The sequence below is a fragment of the Eulemur rufifrons genome, chromosome 28 (assembly GCF_041146395.1).
Source record: "Eulemur rufifrons isolate Redbay chromosome 28, OSU_ERuf_1, whole genome shotgun sequence".
NCBI classification, from domain to species: Eukaryota; Metazoa; Chordata; class Mammalia; order Primates; family Lemuridae; genus Eulemur; species Eulemur rufifrons.
Genome location: NC_091010.1, coordinates 66,384,699 through 66,404,975, shown reverse-complemented (window position 1 = coordinate 66,404,975; position 20,277 = coordinate 66,384,699). Strand labels below are relative to the sequence as shown.

At 48.7% G+C, this 20,277-nt stretch overlaps 1 protein-coding gene across 1 annotated transcript in view; it reads left to right on the top strand.

Moving 5' to 3' along the window:
* The window catches only part of ADAM12 (ADAM metallopeptidase domain 12), a 283,849-nt gene that overhangs the window by 231,890 nt on the left and 31,682 nt on the right, over positions 1-20,277 (top strand). The window contains exons 12-14 of the mRNA XM_069460546.1: positions 11,818-11,995; positions 16,690-16,779; positions 18,507-18,702. Of these exons, the coding sequence (XP_069316647.1) occupies positions 11,818-11,995; positions 16,690-16,779; positions 18,507-18,702 (464 nt within the window). The remainder of the gene's footprint in view (positions 1-11,817; positions 11,996-16,689; positions 16,780-18,506; positions 18,703-20,277) is intronic.

Below are 20,277 nucleotides of genomic sequence, written 5' to 3'. Positions count from 1 at the left end.
ACCTGAATCTGCAACACGTGTCTCCTGCCACGTGTCATGCACTTTGATGGGCGCTGGGGACACAACCGTGAACAGTACAGACGCATTTCTTGCCCTTATGGAACTTGTGTTCTAGTGGGGAGAAGGGACTGGAAAAACAGCAAATAAAAAAATTAGGGGTTGGAAGCAGTGCTATGAAGGAAGCAAAGGAAGAGGAGGAAAAGGGGAACCATGGGCTGGGGAACCAACCAACGTGAAGTGGGGGCTGGAGGAAGACCAAGGGGAAGAAGGGTGGGGGGCTAGAGCTGCAGAGCGTGGAAGGAGGGGGGCTCAGGGGAGGGCAGTGGGCACGCGGCGCTGAGGGGAGAGCGCGGCCCCCAGGAGTGGGGCTGGGCTGGGCTGGGGTCTGGAGGGACGTGATGTAGACGTGGCTAGACGGAAATGAAGAGGTGCCAGGGCAGGAAAGTGGACTTTGGTCCCTAGAACACAGGATGTCATTGAAGGTTTTCAGGCAAGACAGTAATATGATCTGATTTCTCTTTTAAGATTTCTTTTTAGGGATATCGTATGGCATCTGAGCTACTGTAGCTTGCCAAATTAAGGGGCTCACTATCTGTAAAATGAAAAAGGGGGTCTTCCTGCAAGGCAAAAGAGCATGTACGTTCTAGTTTTATTTTAGTGTAATTAATAGGTATCCGGAAACTGAAGTGGAAGGATCCATCATTAGCACACCAGGTGGTTTGTCACTCCACACACTCCCCTCTGCAGCCTCGTACACTGATATAAAAGCTTCCTTTTTGTTTAAAATTTTTCACGTTTCTTTTCCTACAGTAAGCATGCTCTAAGGACTCTATGTCAGGGAGCCACCAAAGAGCATTTTCACATTTTCTCGGTGTGCCTCTAAAAAGAATTATTGCCACAGTTTTCATACTGATGCTAAGATAAGGAGTTGAGACCTGTTTTGGTTTTGTTTGATCCACGCTGGCCAACAGCTCCTAGCAGAGGAGGTCCCCCATCCGCCTCTCGGGAGCGGAGAACAGCGTGTTGAGTGCCAAGGATGAGGTAGGATGAGAAAAGAAGCAAATGAGCGTTTCCTCCTGCTCTCCAGGGTGTGAATAATTCACATTAAACCGAGGTCTGAACTTCAGGAATAACACCTACACCTAGATCAAGTAACCGTGTTTAAGGAGAGAGCTTGGCCACGCTGCCTCCCCAGCAGTTTGTGCAGTGGCCTCATTCAGTTCCATTTAATTTGATTTGGGAAACATTCATCGAATTCCCAATGCTACTCAGCTGTCTGGACACGGAACGCATCTGGATGAGCCACAGGGTCTGGGTGGCGTCCTCCCAAGTTCAACCTTCTCTAATGACAGCTGAAAAGACAGCGGCCCTGCCCCTGACTCAGGACAAGCCCACTGCAGGAAATAGGGTTCATAGATGAACAATCTAGAGCAAAACCACTCACTTACTCAACCAGTATTTACTGTGTTCTCACCATGAGCAAGACCCTAGGGAGCAGGGTGGGGGCATAGAAACGTCAGGAAGGATCCTTGACTTCAAGGATCTCACACAGTAGTGGGGATGACAGGCAAGTGAACTGGTGACCACAGAATGCACAGGACTCTGATAAGGGGTGCTTTGGGATGGAATTCTTTGGGCTAGGGGTGCTTTAAGACAGGGTACATTGGGATAGAGTGATTTGGGATGGGATGTTTTGGGATAGGCTTGCTTTGGGATGGAGTGAGATTTGGAATGGGATGTTTTGGGATAGGCTTGCTTTGGGATGGAGTGAGATTTGGGATGGGATGTTCTGGGATAGGCTTGCTTTGGGATGGGGTGAGATTTGGGATGGGTGCTTTGGGTGCCACGGGTCTCATCACAAGGCACCTAATCTGTTGGCACAATCCTGGGTGTCACAGCGTCTCCCCTGTAAGTTTTTCAGTGGGTGCCTCTAAATGAGAAATTTTTTAACATGACCACAATAGCATTTCACATCTTTTAAAAGGTGGCCAGTAATTCATTGCACACAGGGAGCAAAGGTGAGAAGGGGGCGGGGTGGGGGACGGAAAAGGCGTCCTGGAGCAGAGTCCGCCGGAACTGGTCTCGGGGAATCGGAGGTTGGGCAGAGCTCCCTGAACATCCCAGGCTCAGGCTGTGGTGAAACCGAATTTCTTTCTGAGGAAGCGTTTGTCTGAGAACGTGTTTCAAGGGGACAAAATGAACTGCCGTTCTCAGTGCCAACCCCCCAGCACTGTGGGTGTGGTGGGCGTTGGTGAAAGTCCCCGCTCCAGAGCTCGCTCTGTTGAGAATCGGTGCACACCACACATGAGTGGGATTCATCCCCTCTTGAACTTTGGGGAGCTGCTCGAGTTCATTAAATACATTCGTCACAGTAACATTTGTAGTTTACCAAGATGGGATTGGAGGAAGTTATTTTCCCACCTCAGCTCTTCATTTGAGGATGATATTTTTTTCTCAATGATAAGTTTAAGAAAATCTTTATTTCCTTCCTCAAAGCGTTGGCGAGGGTCGGGGTGGAGGATGACAATCTTTACCCATAGAGGAGAAAAACAAAGGAGCAGCTATACTCTAGTGAAATGGAAAGGCTGCTAGTCGGAGTCAGCTGAACTATCCCGCCAGAGTAACTTAGCCGCACCAGGGGTCATCGTGAGGAAGGATGAACTCTGGCAGGAGGTTCAAAGGGCCCATCAGTGTAGACCCTGTTCTTGTTTCCTCTCCACATAGTTAGGTGTGTTGCTCTCTGGAAAGTAAAGGAATTGTGTTGAAATTACTGCAGAGTTAGAATACTAAAAAACCACTGCCCAAGGGCTTGGCAAACTTGTCCTCGTCTCTCGGGCTGGACACAAAACAGAGGTCAAGGTAGGGAGGCCAGTTCTGCACGGCCACTGCGCCGTGAATGTCCAGTTCAGGGGGAATGAGCACAGGCCAGCTTGACATTGCTCCTAGAGGACCGTGTCCCTCATGTCTAAGCAAGTGGGTGAATTCATCACAAAAGTCCACGGCGAGGGGAGGTCACGTGGCCCAGTCAGCCCTCCGCCATCCACCAGCCATTGTGGAATTTTAGTGAAGTGGGCATGATTGTACCCATTTTAAATATAAGGGGACTGGAGCTCAGCATGTTGAACAAGCTGCCTGAATTTTTCAAAATGACCCAAGCAGAAGCCTCAGGTTGTAAGGCCAAGTCACTTGCCTTGTACTTGCCAGGTACAAGTGGCCATGACCACATCTGGGCTTCGTGGGAGGACTAAAGCCACCTGGGTACAGAGCAGCGTCCCAGGGCAACTTCTGGGAGGCAAGAAGCAGCCCCATTTTTAAGCCATTTAGTTCTGCAAACCTCCTTCAATTTGTGTTCCAGCAGCACAAAATTATTTCCTGTCATTGGCTCATTAACCCGGCATTTTATTTGTGGTAGAACATGTGTGAAAACATTACGGCTGAAATCCTGCCAACCCTTCCACCCCCTCCCACACACACACACACACACACACACCCGTGGCTTCCTTCTCTCCTAGGCTGCATGTGAGGGTGGGGGCCGTTTCTGGGCTTCTCTGCAACTGTGACAACTTCCAGCAGGATGCACTTTAAGCTCCGTAAGGTCAGGAGTTTTTGTTTTGTTCGTTGTTGAATCCCCAGCACCTAGGACAGTGCCTGGCACATAATAGAGCTTGATAAACACTTCTCAACTAAAAGGATGCATAGTGGGTGGGTGGGTGGATGATAGATGGGTCAGGGATGAATGGGTAAGGGGGGGTGGAATGATGGGTGCATGGCTGGGTGGGTACATGAGGGATGGGTGGCGATCGCAGCACACTCAGATGAGGGCAGACTGAGGTTTCTGCCTTTTGCGTGATGGCTGAACCTTTGAGGAAAAGATCCTGAAGCCATTGTCTTTTATAATCTGGCATTTGCAGTATTGCCATTTTCATTTTTTGTATATTCCACATCATTCTACAGTGGATTTACAATAGATTGCAAAAAGAGAAACAATACAACAAATAGAAAAAGATAAAAACCAAAATAAGAGCTGAGAAAACTCAGGTAAGCAGGAGGCAGGGTCCATTGCTTTTCTGTGCATACTGCACGGAGATCGGGGTGATGGGAACAATTTGCTTTCAAAAGGTAGACTCCTTCCAGCAGGGCTTCTCCCAGAAGTCTTTGCTTGATTTAGGTAACGTGGGAGGAGGGCGATCAGAAATGTGAAATCTAAAAGTAGGTATGAGAATAAGAGCCCATAGACCCTGGGAGGCCCCTGTCCAGTTCACAAAGAACTTCAGCATCTCTTTTCTTGTTTACCTGTCACAGCCCTAAGAAAAAAGCAGATACAATCACCTCCATTTTAGAGGTGAGAAAATTGAGGTCCAAGGAGGCCAGAGTCCCCACGGTGGTCAGGGCCAGGCACCTTCACTGGTGCCTGAGAGCCTTCGGTTCCTGAGTGCTGGGGGTGAGAGAGCCTTTCTCACTCTGGAGTTCCACGTAGCCCTGGCGACAACCCCAGTGTCAGCTGCTCGGTGAGGCAAGAACAGGGCACGTGCAGACTTCAGCCCTGGTGGCATGGCTTGGAGGTACCTACCGTGACCAGTTGTCCTATCATTTGATTAGAGGCATCTGCCCTGTTGCAGACGTGCTGAGTCTGCAGAAGCAGCCGGCAGCGGGATCTGAGTGTCCGTCCGTCTGCTGGGGCAGGAGGAAAGGGTGGCGTCATCTCAGACATGTGGAATGTCGCTGGTTAACCACTGGATCCGTCAGTGTCTGCGAGAGCCCGGCCCAGGCAAGCCCCACACAGAGCCAGAGGCCTTTTCTTGCAAAGAAGCTGAGAAGTTCATCTAACACACCACCTCTGACAGACTGAGGTCCCTTTCGTGTGGGCACTGTGTCCCTTGCCCGTGAGTTCTTGGCCTTTCAGAACTTGGTTCAGGAGGAAACAGCCATCAGCACAGAAGCGAAAAGTCCACTTTCTGGTAACATCCAGGGGCCTCCTGTGCACGTCTCAACTAACCAGCACTCAGTCGGTATCTTTCTTTCTTTCTTAAAAATTCTGGGAAATTATATTTGCCCTTTAACTGGTTTCCTGGGAGGAGGAGCAGAGGTCAGAGTTCACATGTTAACACCATGAATTACAGTGTTCCTCGATGGCTCCGTTCTAGCCCCAGGGGTTTGCTATTAACAACAGAACTGTCCTACTAAGTACAGTTTCTATCATTCTCTCTGGCCTGGTGGTTTCCTTGGCCTTCTGTGATCCCTCTGGTAGGCCCGCTGGGTCAGCGTGCAGTTATAATGCGGCCACTTGGAGGATGAATTGTCCCATTCAGTCCTACCTGGGTGCCCTTCTGTCATTTGAGCCGTGTTCTCAGTGCCGTGCCCCTGTGCGCCCGTGGCTGGGCAGAGCCTGTGGACTCAGGCCCATGCCCCTCTCCCTTCATGCCGCGAGGAGTCACAGGCTTCTCAGCTGGGCGACTGTTTCCCCTGCCCACAGCCGCCTTCAGGTGTGTGCAGCCTGGCGCAGCTTCCCGGGAACTCAGGTGTGCTGGACAAATCCCCAAACCTGGCCTTCGTTTGCCATTACAGCGAAGACCTTCAGGGAAGTGCTTTAAGGCGCAGCTGGAATGAAGCGTAGGCCCTCCTGATTGGCTTTGATTGACGTCTGGCTCCAGGGGGCCCTGAGGCACCGGGACAGCCGCCTCTCTCCACTGGTGACACTGCTCTTGGCACAGCCATTGGTGCCAGGTCGGGCCTGAGGCTGCCCGGAGGCCCCTGCCCTGGGGCCCCAAGGCCCTGCGGTTGAGTGCGAGGAACACAAGCCTTCCCTCAGAAGACTGTGCTTTTAGTCCCACCTGTGGGACTGCGAGATCCTGGCGAGGCACCTAACCTCTCGGAGCCTCAGTGCCCTCGTCTCTAAAGAGAAATGATGTAATTTGACTCACAAGAGTGTTGGAGAGAGAATGCCCAGCACTCCTGGTCCCCAGCAGGGGTTCACTAAGGCTTGTAATGGCTGCTAGTGGGTGTGCTCATCGTCCCTTCCCCGGGAGACAAGATGGCATGAAAAGCCCCCGAAAGGGGAGGGGCCTCCTCACGCTGCACTGCAGCCCCTCTGCCACCTGGCCCAACAGATACTCTGTCATACCTGGTTGCGCCTAAATTCTGTGGGTAGTGATTGAAAATTTTTATTACTGGGCATAACTGTGAAAACATCTAAAGATTTTTCTGAAGGTGGCCCTAGAATTTTTGGGTTGAAACTTGTCTGAGCAAAGTCACCTGTGACCCCTTTCCGCCTCTTACTGTAAGAGGACCTCACCCTCATCTCACCTGGAAGAGAAGTTGGGATGAATGTTGGGCTCATGCTCCTCCAAGGACTAGGAAAGACCAGAACCGGCTCAAAACTGTGAATTACTGTGTTGTTTTTTGAAAAAGCTCATCGAGCTAGCTGTGGAATGAATGATAAAAAATAAGAGTCATTAGATCGTCTTCTCCAGAGAATGGGTTCTAGGATTGGTGGCCACGCCCCACTCTGAGCTTGGGCATGGAGGAAAAGGACGGAAGAATGTGTGGAGTGTGCTCGTGTGACAGGAGCTCTGGGAAAAACATCTGGAAAAGGCTTCCGGGAACTGAAAACAAGCACAGCCGCCCGGCAGGTAACATGCATCTGAACAGCGTTTATTTTTGTGGGTTGGTGGGTTGGCTGATCATTTATGCTCCTAAGCCCATGTTCTCGCTGAGCTAGAGAACCCCTGGCCCTTCCGGAACGGAGCAGGGCCTTTCGCTGCTTTAACGCCAGGTGTGCATCAACCTGAGGGACGACGCTGAACCGCTTCATCATTCCTTCCCATCCTGAGCATTCTGCTCTCAAGTTTACTCCTACTTGTGGTTTTATAGTTTAAAGATCGCTACATTTTGGCTACAATTATAACAAATCTTTCACCGTATCAGAAATGTTTCTAAGCACTAAAATGTGCTAGACACCGGCGAACAGCGATTCGAAATAGCCAAAGTGGCAACTCGCAATGAGAAAAAGAAACATCTTTTTCGTGTCAACACTGGCAGCTGGCGTCTCATGGTGCTTGAATGTTTACCAAAGACTCTCAAACATTTTGGTCTGAAGCTCATGTATCCTCCTGCTCAGCGTGTGAGGGAGTTGTGGTTCTCCCCATTTTATAGGTGTGCAAACCGAGGCTTGATGAAGTACCGAGACACGGGGCGTTCAGACACGGGCTTCCAAGTTCACGTCTGCGCTGCGCCACACGCCCAGGTGGAGAAGCACCTCCCTGGCCTGTTGAATCTGTGGCTTCTGCTGTGAGGAAGAAATAAAACTCCATTTTGGTCTGCAAAAAGAAACCAGTGGCAGCAGAACATCAGCAACGTATTTTCCAAAGCCAGTTAGCCCTTTACCATCTAATCATTTATCAGCTGTGGATGACGTGCGGTCTTTTTTTTTTTTTTTTTTTTTTTTTTTTCCTATCGATTTAAACAGAGAAATCTAGATGGCTTCCCGTCCCGGGTTTCCTGCAACGCTGGCTTTTCCTGTCACACAGTCGCAGAGGCTCTGAGCTGTTCTCAGCAGCTGCCGGGGCTATTGCATCCTTCTTCCTCGGTCACTTCCATTCCTTCCCTGCAGTCGGTGCTCAGACGGATGTCAGCCCCGGAGCTCAGAGCTTGGAGAACCAGACTCAGCACACGGTTATTAATGAGGCAGCAGTCACAGGAAACAGCAGGGACCGTGACCGGCAGCCCCTCTGAACCCAACCTGATTACAGCTACTTTCCTTGGATGCCTAATTTCCAAAAAGAAAAGCAGTTGTCTCCGAATGATTCTCAGAGAGCTCCTGCAAGGCAGCTAATGCACAACTTCTGCTGTTAGGGTTGATAAATTGGCTTAGTGTGGTTCACCCCAAGAACATAGCGGTGAGACACACAATGGGCTCCTACAAGAAAGAATTTTCTGACTGCAGATTTGTCAAAGTAAAAGTAACCCCTAATAATGTTTTACTCGGCAGCTTTGTGACGGCTAAAATATGAAGCCGTGACTGCATTGACGGTGGGAAGCTGGAAGTGGCATTCCTCTTTTTAAAAGTGATGTTTTTTTCCCCAAATCACCAGCTGTCTACTTCATCCTCTTTTTATTTCTCACCTTGCATCCAGCAAGGGAAACTCGCCCCGAGTGTCCCTGGTAGTTAAATATTAGAGAAAAAGGCAAACGTGTCTAACAAAAGAGGTCACATCCAAGCAGGGGCCGTGGCCACCCTGCCGGGCCTCTGAGATGAATCCTCTGCCCCGGAGCTAAAAGCAGCACTTTTTTCCTGGGCTCCGGGTGTGCTGGTTTTAACACTTGCTTATGCCAAGGGAAAGTATCCTGCTAAAGGGCTTCTTTTCTCAATAATGCCCCAATTTTATTGCTTTGCCCTAGACTCTCGTTGCTATATGTCAGTTCAATTAGCTGCTGTCCTGGCATATTTGGAATAATTTATTAGACATATTAAAAAAGTATGTTGTGATGAACTTGCCAAAAGCTGTGCAAGAAACTGAAGCTTGTCTTTTTAACTGCAGACCATGGGCTATACGACATCTTCGATGTCATGAGCGACTACATGGCCCCATTCAATGTTCTCTTCAGGGATGCTCCAGGGAATAAAGCTATTAAATAAGAAAGAAAAAAAATAGGCAAGGGGAAGGCAGAATTACCATGCCCTGGATTTTGAAGCTAGAGGAAAGGACACATCACTCCATTCACAACCAGGACCTTCCCTGCACCGTAATTAGCATGCAGTATGAGGGTTTGTCAATTTACTATAAGACTTAGGTATTTGAAAGTTCATTTCTGATTTGAATTTGGCTTTGTGAGGCAGATACTCATGGGATTTTTAGCACAGGACTAAAACCAGGCTGTGCAGTCAATGCTGTACATTGGGCTTGTCTTAGAAAATGAAACCACAATGTAGAACAGAACTGTTTCCAAGTAAAGTGAATGAAAGGTGGCCCATGATGAGCCTAGATTGCATTTCTTATTGTTATGGCAGAAATAGGCTCGGATTTGTGCCTATGTTATTGTTACAGCAACATTTGAATTTTAAATCTAGGCGAGTTGTTCCCAGACGTTAATGAACAATCAGAATCACCTTGACTATCAAGGGATGAGCAGATAAACAAATTGTGGTACAGTGTTACTTACAAGGGAACATTATTCAGCCGTAGAAAGGAACAAAGTACTGCTACCTGGTACAGTGTGGATGAAGCGTGAGACCAGGAGGCTAGGTGAAAGGAGGCAGACACAAAGGCCACATGTCACATGATTCCACCTCCATGCAATGAACAGGACAGGCAAATCCATAAAGACAGAAAGCAGATTAGTGTTTGGCAGGGCTGGAGAGAAGGGAAAATGAGGGGGACTACTTTATGCATTTGGGGTTTGTTTGAGGGTAAAGAAAACATTCTGAATTAGATGGTGGTGATAGTTACACAACATTGTGAATGGCTTAAAGGGTTGAGTTTTATGTTATGTAAATTTTATGTCAATTAAGCAAATTGCTAGGATGGCTTGTTAAAACACAGGTTGCTGGGCCCCTGCCCTGAGTTTTTCTGACTCAGTGGGTCTGGGTGGGGCCTGAGAATGTGCATTTCTAGTAAGTTGCTGGTACTGCTGCTCCTGGGACCACACTTCGAGGACCACTGGTCTAGGGGCATGTTGGATCATGGAATGATTTGTCCCCTGTATTTAAATCGGCACAGCAAGTGTTTGTTGATCACCTTCTGTGTTGCAGCAGAGCACTACAGGTAATCCTGTGCTGAACTGGAGTTGGTAATAAAGAAAACGGTTCTTCCATAACTGAACTTGGAATCACAAGATTTAGTCACATCTGTTTTTCTGCCACTCCCTAACTGAACTCTCAAACGAGTCCCTTCGCCTCGTTTGTAAGTGGAATAATAATAACTGTCTCACTGGATTATTTTGAAATTTAAATTTAAAAAATATAAAAGACAAACTATTACTATAAGAAAGCACCACCATGTTACCTAGCTTTAATCAGGTACTCAATAGTTGTACAAAAACATATTTTTTTTTTTTTACCCAATTACTACTCTTGGGAATTTATAATTTTGTAGCCACAATATGACAATATAGGAAATGAACAATAACTTATGATAAAGCCTTGGACTGGAATTTTACTCAGTAGACTCCATTTCTGTGGCATAAAGAATAGTGCATCTGAGGGTTTGCAGCTGCTGGAGGAGTGGAGTCTCATCAGGGCCGTGGGGCAGGAGGGTGGGCTTGTCTGATAAGGAGCTTGGCAAGGGCCAAGGAAGGGGGCAGTGGGCTGGGCACAGGCCATATTTGAATTATAATATTCTGGGATCCTCTTTAGCTTTGGATATAGTAGCCGCTCAAACTGTTTCTCGAGTGAGTGAGTGAATAAAATGAATAAATGAGGGAGTTGTGAATATACCACCCAAATAAGCATGATTCTGCCATCATCAAAAGTTCAAAGACAGAGTCGACACCTAGGAAGCAGGAGGATGCACCTGACCTTGCCCAGCATCCTCTCTCCCTGCCCTCTCCTGGGTGGCCGACTGGAGCAGTGGCGGTCCTGTCAGTGCCAGACCCAGTCATTGCATGGTGGCTGGTCTGCCGTCTTCAGGGAAACATAGCAGCTTGTACTGGTTTGCCCAGTTGATTGAGATCGAGTTACAATGTTACCCGATAAACATGTCCATGGGGAGAGGGCGCTCGGGCTTGCTGGGCAGCAGGCCCTGCCTCCTCACTAAGTGATAAAACCAACTATCGTTGCTGCCTCAAGACATGGAAAAATGAATTTGTAAAAAAAAAAAAAAAAAAAGGTGAGACACGCTCTATGTATTGGGTAACACTAGCTGCTGTAGGAAACCAACCCCAAACTCTCAGTGGCTTGCCATTTTAGAAGTGTGTTTTCCTTCCAGGTGACACTCTGGGGCTCTAGGCTGCAGGTGGTTTCCCTGCTTAGAGTAAATCGGGACCAGATGCCATGGCTGGCTCCTCTGTCTCCTAAAACCGTGGAATTCACTGATCTCAGCTAGCAGAAGGGGAAAGAAAGGACATGAAGAAGGAATACTCTCTTAAATGCCATCAACAAAATGTGACCTACATTACTTTTGCTCATGTTCCATTGTCAAGATTTAGTCATGCCGCCCACGCGGGTGTGCAGGGGCTGGGCTGCCCCTCTAGACCGTGGAAGGCGAGTGTAACTTTGCTGGGAAGTTGGCTGCCTCTGCCACACCCCCATGTAACCCTGGGATTTAGAGGCGAGAGCAAGACCTCCATGTCCAGACTACCTCCACTCTCACGGCTGTGCCAGGGGAAGGCAGGGATTTGACCTTCACAGACATGACTGCCAGTGTCGGCCGGCCCTGGCCTGTGGTGAAAGCTTGTGTCTCTGGAACCGTGGAGCTTATAAGCACACTCATTTGTACTTTTTCCTTCTTTGTCCTTCCAGTAAGGGCAATGGTGTATGTTCACATTACAAGCTACAGATCTAAGAATTCGAATCTGTTGTATCACTTCACCCAGAACTACTAATAGTGTCTGTAATGAGGCTGTCTAAACTTGCTAATTTGGAAACCATCAAGCGATCATTTCTTTTTTGATAAAGCACTTCTTCATCAGGGGCATTGGCGTCGTACAGGAGTGAATGTTGGGATGTAGCTGAATGTGCCTCATTTCACGCTGCGTGTTTGAGCCTTTGTGCATTGGGACTGACAGTGGACACCTGGGAAGATGCGGCCAGTGGGCACAGGAAGGAGAGGAAAGGCCGCTCTGAGCCCTGACGACTCCCTGTTGTGGGCTCTCCTCTCTCAGGTACCCGTTTCCCATGGTGTTCAGCAGCTGCAGCCGGAAGGACCTGGAGACCAGCCTGGAGAAAGGCGTGGGCATGTGCCTCTTCAACCTGCCGGAAGTCAAGCAGTCTTTCGGGGGCCAGAAGTGTGGGAACGGATATGTGGAGGAAGGAGAGGAGTGTGACTGTGGGGAGCCCGAGGTAAGAGAGCTGCGCCCGAGACGTCTGCGAGAACTGGGGGGAACGAACTGTACAGCAGGATGAAAGTTCTAGAAACATGGGAGGGAAAACTCCTGTATGGCCACCTTGAATAAGCCCCACAAGCGAGGGTGGCTTTCTGTAATTCTAACCATTGCATGGAATAAGTTGTTTTACTTGGTTTAAAAAGATAAAAAAAGAAATCTTCTCTATTTAAGGGTGCAATATCCTTGGCAAGATGAGGATAAGAACAATAAAAAGCATTTAGCTTGGATTTCGGCAGAGGAGAAAGCCTTGGAATTCTAGCTTCAAATAGCTAAATAAGCACCATTTCTTTCTCTTTGCAAGGCGTGCGACTAGAGGGGAATTTGAATAAGCAGCATTCATTTTTAACCAAGAGCTTCCTCCCAAGTGGAAATCCTGCCTCCGCTGCTGCAGCCGCCTCCGTGTGCACAACCTGAGCCTCAGAGGCGGCTGCTCCTCCCGCTCGCAGCTTTCAGAAGCAATAAGCAAAACCAGGGGATGGTTCTATCCAGCACAGGGCTTATTTCACCCTCTTTTCCTGCTCGTATCAGGAAATGTTCTTATTTCTATTAGGCCCAAGATAAAGTTAATCAACATAAAAATTATAATGGCCACTTTTTAATCTCTGAATAATCTTGAGAAGGAAAAAGAGGGGACCCAGTGAAACCTCCTGGTAAAACAGGTGCCCCCTTGAAGTTTGGAGCGGGTTGTGTTTAGAATAAATCAAAGCAAGGAGTTTGTGGAGCAGGCAGTCTACACGTGGGATTCCTTCCCCGAGAGCTTATGCAAGCTGAAATGGTAGACAGCAAGTTCAAGGCGGGTTTAGCTAAATTCACAGGTGGGCTTAATGAGGGCTTAGGAAGCACATGTCTCAGAGGGCTGCTCTGAAAGAGGGATTCTAGGATGGAAGGGGAATTGTGCTGAGGCCCCGGAGCATCCTCTATATTCCTGTGTTCATCAAAAACACAAGTGGTTAATGGAACCCTCATCATATCCCCATCTCCAAGTCTCTGAGGTTTTCCATACCTGCAGGAATGATCTTCTTCTGACAGTTTCTGCAAGAATGTTGGAGGTACATAAATATTGGGTGGGGCTAGGGGAGCATAGAATGGTTTTATCAAACTTATCTGTGACAATGACATTGTCTGCAGAGGTGTTTAATTCTGCTCACAGTGAGCAGGGAAGGGTTTCTGTGTAAGGGTGAGTCCTCATTACAGGGTTACAGAAATTCTTTTTAAGAGTAGTGGAGGAACACTTAAAACCATCATGGATTGGGGTATACAAAGGGGAAATTCCTTGGAGGCCTTGTTAATTAGTTAAAGAAAAAAATGAAATTCATTTAAATTACCCATATTTCTCAGGAGAGGCCACATTGACTTAAAATGGTTTGTCTTTGATTTGAACTCCTTATAATTGTTTGTTAATCTAAATAAATTTGACAGCTCTTCATGGAGCCATGAACTAGCAGGTTTGGAATGACTCCATTAGCTGTCATCTGCTCGGTATGCCACCATCACCACCACGATTGTTAATGTTACTGTGGTTACCATCTCCACAATCATCACCACCACTTGGATGACCCACCACCATCACCACCACCATTGTTAATGTTACCATGGTTACCATCTCCACAATCATCACCACCACTTGGATGACCCATCACCACCACCATTGTTAATGTTACCATGGTTACCATCTCCACAATCATCACCACCACCTGGACCACCCACCACCATCAGCACCAGCACCACCACCACACCAGCATCACTACCACCCTACTTCTACCATCACCACTACCACCATCACCACCACCCCATCATCACAACCACCACCATCTCCATAGCTACCATCACCACTACCACCATCACCACCATGACCATTAACTCTATCATCGCCAGCATCAATGTCAGCAAATGCTTGAATGCCTAAAATTTGCCAGCCACTCATGTTCTGATCCTCTCTTATCTCTATGAAGGAGTCATAAGGTTCTGACAGGGTACTTACTATCTCCCCAGGTAGTATGTTGCGTTTGTAGGGTAGCCTCAATTATTACAAATGCTTTCCTTATGTAGAGCCAAATTCTACCTGCATGTAAGTCCCACCTTTGTACTTCTATGGTTGAAGTCCTCATCTCCTAGGATAAGTTCTTAATATTTGAAGAGAACTCTTATTCCCCTCGTCTGAAGTTCTTCTTTCCAAAAAACCTTTCAAAGTCATGGACGAGCCTTTTTTTTTTCTTTCCAGTTACAACCCTTAGTCTACAGAATGGATAAGGCTTTCACATCACTTTTTATTTTTTGCTGTTCAAAGTTCAAGCTCATATTGTGTCTGGCTGGTCTGACAGCCCATTTCCCATCTCCAGGCGGCTTTGACCAGGACTCTCGGCCATACCTGCTAGTCTGGGCTCTTTATGCCCCTGCCTAGTGCTCAGATCCTGGCGACATCTGCCACACCTCTGCATCAGATTGGTGCCTGCATGCCCTGGCCCACAGAGGGACTCACCACGTCAGAGAGCAGTGTGCGCAGGGCGTCAGAACAGCCCTGGTCAGCACCCGGCAGGATGCAGCTTCTCCCTCACTCCCGGAAATCATCTGCGTTATTTTCAAGAAGATGCATTGTAGTTTTATCCCAGTTCATTGTGATTAGGAAGCTATGTCTACTACCTACAACATGAGAATGACAATTAGAGCTTTGCAGAGAATTCTCTAATGGTTTCATTATTCTTGCTTCTTTGGAGACTTAGTATTCATTGGCTCTGTCAGACTTCTCTATTGAGTACTAAAATAATAAATGGCTCACCAGATGAAGAATTTGTCTCTTCTGAGAAATATGGTACTGCAGAAGAAATAGACTCTGGGTAGTTTAAAGGCAAGTGATTGCCGAAGCCTCCGCGGACAGGGCAGTGAATTTATATCAACATGAGGACATCCTGACAACTCACTCATTCTTCTAGCTAACAGCATTGGGAAAGCAGCCTTATCTCCTTGTTTAAAGTCAGTGGGATGCCAGTAGCTTGCAAATGTCTTTTAAACTTAGTTATCTTCCTCACAGTATCAATCCCCTTTGAAGTCAAAGCCGTTCTGCTTGGCGGCATTTCCATTTGAGCCGCTGCTTGTATTAGTTGGTGGTTTGTGGGGGAAGGGGAGATAGTTCTTAAAGAATTTTAGGACCCAGATTTAGGATGTCTGATTTAAAATAGATTTTCAAGGAAATCTGCAATTCGGCAAATGTGTCATTACTAGAGCCATTTAGACCAAAAGGAGCAGGACAGCATTACTGTGCATTTGATGGCATTGATGACAAATGCAATTAATGGGCTTTTGGAAGAAAACAAGTTCCTAAACTTTTTTAGAATTTGTAAGTCCATGAGTTAAAAACTCTTACTGTCCTGAGAGTTACAGCTGTGACTTCTGGTTGGCAGTTTTATCTTATTGTATATGTTACACATTCCGGATGTTTATAAGGTCCTCAAACAATTCTAAAACGTAATGACTTTGGAAGTGTGTTTGATAGGAGCAAATGGTAAAGCAGATGAGAGCATAATAGAGTTTTACACAGAACTCAGTTTCAGGTATCTGGGTTTGCCGTAAATCTTCTGGATTATTGCCAAAATTTTATTAATTGCATTTATGATACAAATAAATTCAAAATTTTTGAATGATAAAACCATTCAAAAATATGGTTTTCAGGAGTCAAGTATTATACTGCTTAGTATATGATTAGCTTTACCATACCCAATAGCATATAAATTTTTCAGAATACATCATATATTGAATAAAATAAAAGGGCAGTAATAAATTAAGCCATATTAAAAACTCTATGAACCATTCCATCTTTCAGTCAATACTGTTTCTTCTAAAATGTGTAAACTCCAAGTTAGTGGAATATGTTCTAAAGTATACAGACTTCATAAATTCACGAGATGAGTCTGTGTGGGCCTTGCATTGAGAACTAAGCTGAAGATGTCGATCTCTCATTTCTTTTTGTTAGAAAAAATGGGTCCTTGCGAAGCACATCATAATGAAGGAGTTAATTTCCTCTCCCGGTTCTGTTTCGGAGATGGCAGTCCATCTGAGGTTTGGTCTGTTTAAATCCCTTGCAAGTCAGCGGGCACAGCAGACCTCCTCCCGGCCACTTGGTCACTGCAGTGGCCGTTTCCGATCCTCGGGGGCCTTGTCAGGCCAGACAGCCGACCCGTGCCAAGCAGGGGTCTCATCCACAGTGATTTAGTCAGACTGCAGGGAACTGTGGTTCAAAGACAACTGATTTGACTTCATTTGCTAGATCCAAAGGGCTAGTTTTTGAAGAGTAAAGATTGTATGTATGTATGTATATAATTGAAAAAGCAACTTCAACGTCCTCCGGGGACCCTGATGCAGTTTGTTGCCATGAGACCTGCGTGGAGACCCCTCTGCTGCTGACTGAAGGCTCTTTCACAAAGGCTCGTGTGCTACCAACTCTTCCCAGGGACCCACAGGCCCAGTGGTTCATAAACACTGACCAGAAGCTTTGCTTTCTTACAGATGAAGATAGTCCTTAGGCACACAGGTGTTCAGCTCAGGAGCTGGGCCCTCTTGGTCTCTCTTCCCTTTTGCAGTCATTTAAGGTGTGACATTAGCATTCGGTAGTGGCTCTGTGTGACCCCGTCAAACGAATCCCGTTGCCTTCTCCAGGAATGTACGAATCACTGCTGCAATGCCACCACCTGCACCCTGAAGCCAGACGCTGTGTGCGCTCACGGGCTGTGCTGCGAAGACTGTCAGGTGAGTTCACCCACCAGGGCTGTAACTTGACCCCAAGGTCACGGACAAGTGCAGGCAGTTCAAGTCTGGTGCAGGGGAGGCAATATGGCAGGGCGATTTCACAACACTCACCCCCGTGCAAACCATCACTCCTCCTCACACAAGCTGGTGTATCCACCCCTTATTTTTCATCTTCCAGTCTTCAGGTGAAATGCACACTTTAATTGCTAGTCATCTGTGATAAATTACTTATTTATGGTCTGAAAACTCATCCAACCATAAAACTCTAGCTCAACATTAAACGTTCCATTTCTGCTCTGGAGGTACGTGTGGTCCTACCGTGCTAACAAGAAGAGCAATGTGTGAACAGTCCCCATCGGCTGTCACTCAGCCTCACCCTGGTCCATCTTCTTGATCCCAGGAACCCCTGCCTGCTGGGCTGAGAAACCATGCAGCTTGTTCCAGGAGTTTTGTGTAAACAACTTGGTCTTAACGTCTTCCCAAGAGGAGGTGCCGGCTGACCCATCCCAGCCAAGAGTGGCAGTTTTATACTTTTGCCATGTCTGCTGCTGAGACTGCATTTGTTTTGGCAATTCTGTTTGTGTCTCATTATTCAGAGTTAATATCTGACAGAGTAGAAGCCTGAGCTTTTGATTCAAAGGTTCCAAGGGTAGAGTTTTATTTCTTTTTAATTAAGCAATTGATCTTGGCATTCTACTTACAGGAAACTCCCTCTTAGCTGCCCCATGCAAGCATGGTGATTTAGAAGTGCATTATAACATTTTATGTTCAGCTTTAGAATACCCTCCTTCCCCTTCCTAATGGTGATTAACTTAGGGGGAGTGTTATAAGCCGCTGGCACTCCCTGGCACCCGCCAACTGGCAGTAGAAGGTGGCTAGAAAGAGGGTCGAGGGAAGGTGGGAAGGAAGTCTGAGCTTATGACCAGGGGATGCCCACAGAGGTTCACCATGGAGGAGGGAGAGAGGACCACGTGGTAATGCCTGGGTGTGATCCACTTTTATGTGATGACTTTCAGACAGTTCCTTTCAACTTCCAGACCTTCCAGAGGTCGGCAGGGTTCTTATCTCATTCCCTTGGAGGAGTATTCAGGGAACCAAGCCCAGGACGTGGGGAGGTCCCCGGCTGTATACCCTCAGAGAAGTCACTCTGAGCCTTAATTTCGGTAGCCACGAGAAGCCAGAGGTGTTAGTCAGATGGCTTCTGACACCCTTTCCTCTCCCTTGTTCTTCTTTAGTTCTCCCCACAAGTGCTAAAGAGAGGGTTCCAGTTCTGTGATTTGATGACAAAGTAAAATTTCTATTATGATTGTGCCCTCAAAATTATTTTTGTTAACTTGCCCCCAGAGACTAACACTTGGAGTACACATGTCATCTTTGACCGTGTGATGGTGCTGATAACCAGAGACCTTTTTCTTAAGGTCAGCTAGCCCAGCCACCGACGCTCCCTCATGCTCCTTCCTCTGGGGTGACAGGTGCCAGGGACCAGCCCGTCTGCTCCTCAGAAAACCCTCATGTTGCAGGACGTTAAAAAAAAAAAAGGCTGCTCTTGGTTGACCCACCCCCTCTTAAGAGTAGAAAGGTGAACCTCAGAGCCCCTGAGCGCGCTCTGCTGTGACAGGGACTCCTTCGAAACCTTCCTCTTAGGCAAGGCCTCCCTCGGGAGCGCTGCTGGGAGCTGCCGCTGCCTCTCCCGGGCGCTTGTGCTGTAAACGGCCCTCTCCTTGCAGCTGAAGCCTGCAGGGACAGCGTGCAGGGGCTCCAGCAACTCCTGCGACCTCCCGGAGTTCTGCACGGGGGCCAGTCCCCACTGCCCAGCCAACGTGTACCTGCACGACGGGCACCCGTGTCAGGGGGTGGACGGCTACTGCTACAACGGCATCTGCCAGACCCACGAGCAGCAGTGCGTCACCCTCTGGGGACCAGGTATGTGGCTGCCACCTGCTCGACACTGGGAGAGGCACTGGCAGGCCCGGGCGGTGGGACTGGGGGGGGGCATGCTCACCCCTGGGGGGCACCGTCCACACGGCATCCAGAGTGTTCAGTTGGGGAGTGCTTGGCTGCCTGGGAGGGGCTGGGGCTGTGCTGGGCACAGGGCGGGTAGAAGTGGGCGCTGCCTGGAGCCTGCCCTTGAGAGGGGCTTGGCACTGTCTAAGGGGAGGCATGAGCACCTATTGTATGCGCCATGGGATGACACGGGTGAATCAGCCATGACACCTGCCCTCAGATAGCTTAGCATGTAGTCAGACAGACAGATGGACAGAACTTCCCCCCACCACTCAGGCTGTGGTAATGCTCCTTTGTGCTCAAACAAGGCCCCCAGCCAAGGACTGAGGGTGCCCCGGAATCACTGCAGGTGGAAGGGCAGGGTCTCATGGGGAAGGCCCCCGATTGTGCTGGGCATACGAGGAGGCCTGCGGTCGGGAGGGACTGGGAACAGCCAGCAGCTCTCGGGCGGGAGGGCAGGTGGCAGGGTCGACAAGAGGCCGTCTGTTCACCACTCCAGCTCACGCTGGGCGCCTGGCACGTTTTGTCCAACAACCTCCCAGAGGTGGGGACGACTACGGTTTTATAGAAGGTGAAGCTCAAACTCCCTCCCAGACCAGGGTCAGTTTCCCAAGGTCTCCACACCGGGATTTGAACTGAGGTCACTGTCACCCAGTGCCCACGTGCACCTCCCGCAGTGCACAGCCACCCCAGGAGTGAGGTCTCACAGTTCCCCCAAAGCTCTAAAATTAGGTAGAAGCTCAGATGCAAAAGGGGAAGAACCAGCCCCCCGCATGTACCTCCCCTCCGTGCCCCGCCTTCTGGGGTCAGACCCCAGGGCCCGGGGCCTCGTCACCCCAGAGCCACTGGGATCTGACACCTGTCTCCAGCTCCTAGGCTTGTGGCTGTGAATCCGTGGACAGTGTTTCCAAGAGTATGGCCCCTGGCCCCCTATCTATGATGCTCTCTCCCTCGGGGCGAAGTGACTGAGGCCTTTGCTCACTCCTCCTCCTGCTGGCTGCAGCGGGGACCTCAGTCCTGGCCAGAGCCCCCAGCCCCCAGCCCTTTGCCAGACTTTCGTTGCGAAGCTTTGGTTCTAGGAGTGAGGAGGGAGGTAAACTTGAGCCGAGAATGATGACTAAACCTCGAAGCTTGGGCTTGGGTTTGAAATGTGATGTGAAAGTGTCAGCCAAGCCTGGAGGCGGGACGGGCGTTTCTTGGGGCTGGGTCTCCCTGGGGAGCCCCCACCCCTGCCAGCCGACGATGCCCCTCTGCACAGGGAGCTTGCTGAGGGGAGGGAGCAGCCTGGTCGTGGGGAGCAGGGGCTGGCGCAGCTCCGTGTATCAACCCTCTGAGTTCCTCCCATCTCCTCGGATTCACAGACGTACTTGGGCAGGTGGGATCAGGGGCCTTGAGGTCCTCTCGGCAAATCGGGGGGGACCCATTGCAATGACAAGCACTAAGTAGGCACTCACTGTACACATGTTAAATGTTGCACAGGCTCTGTATGGTTTA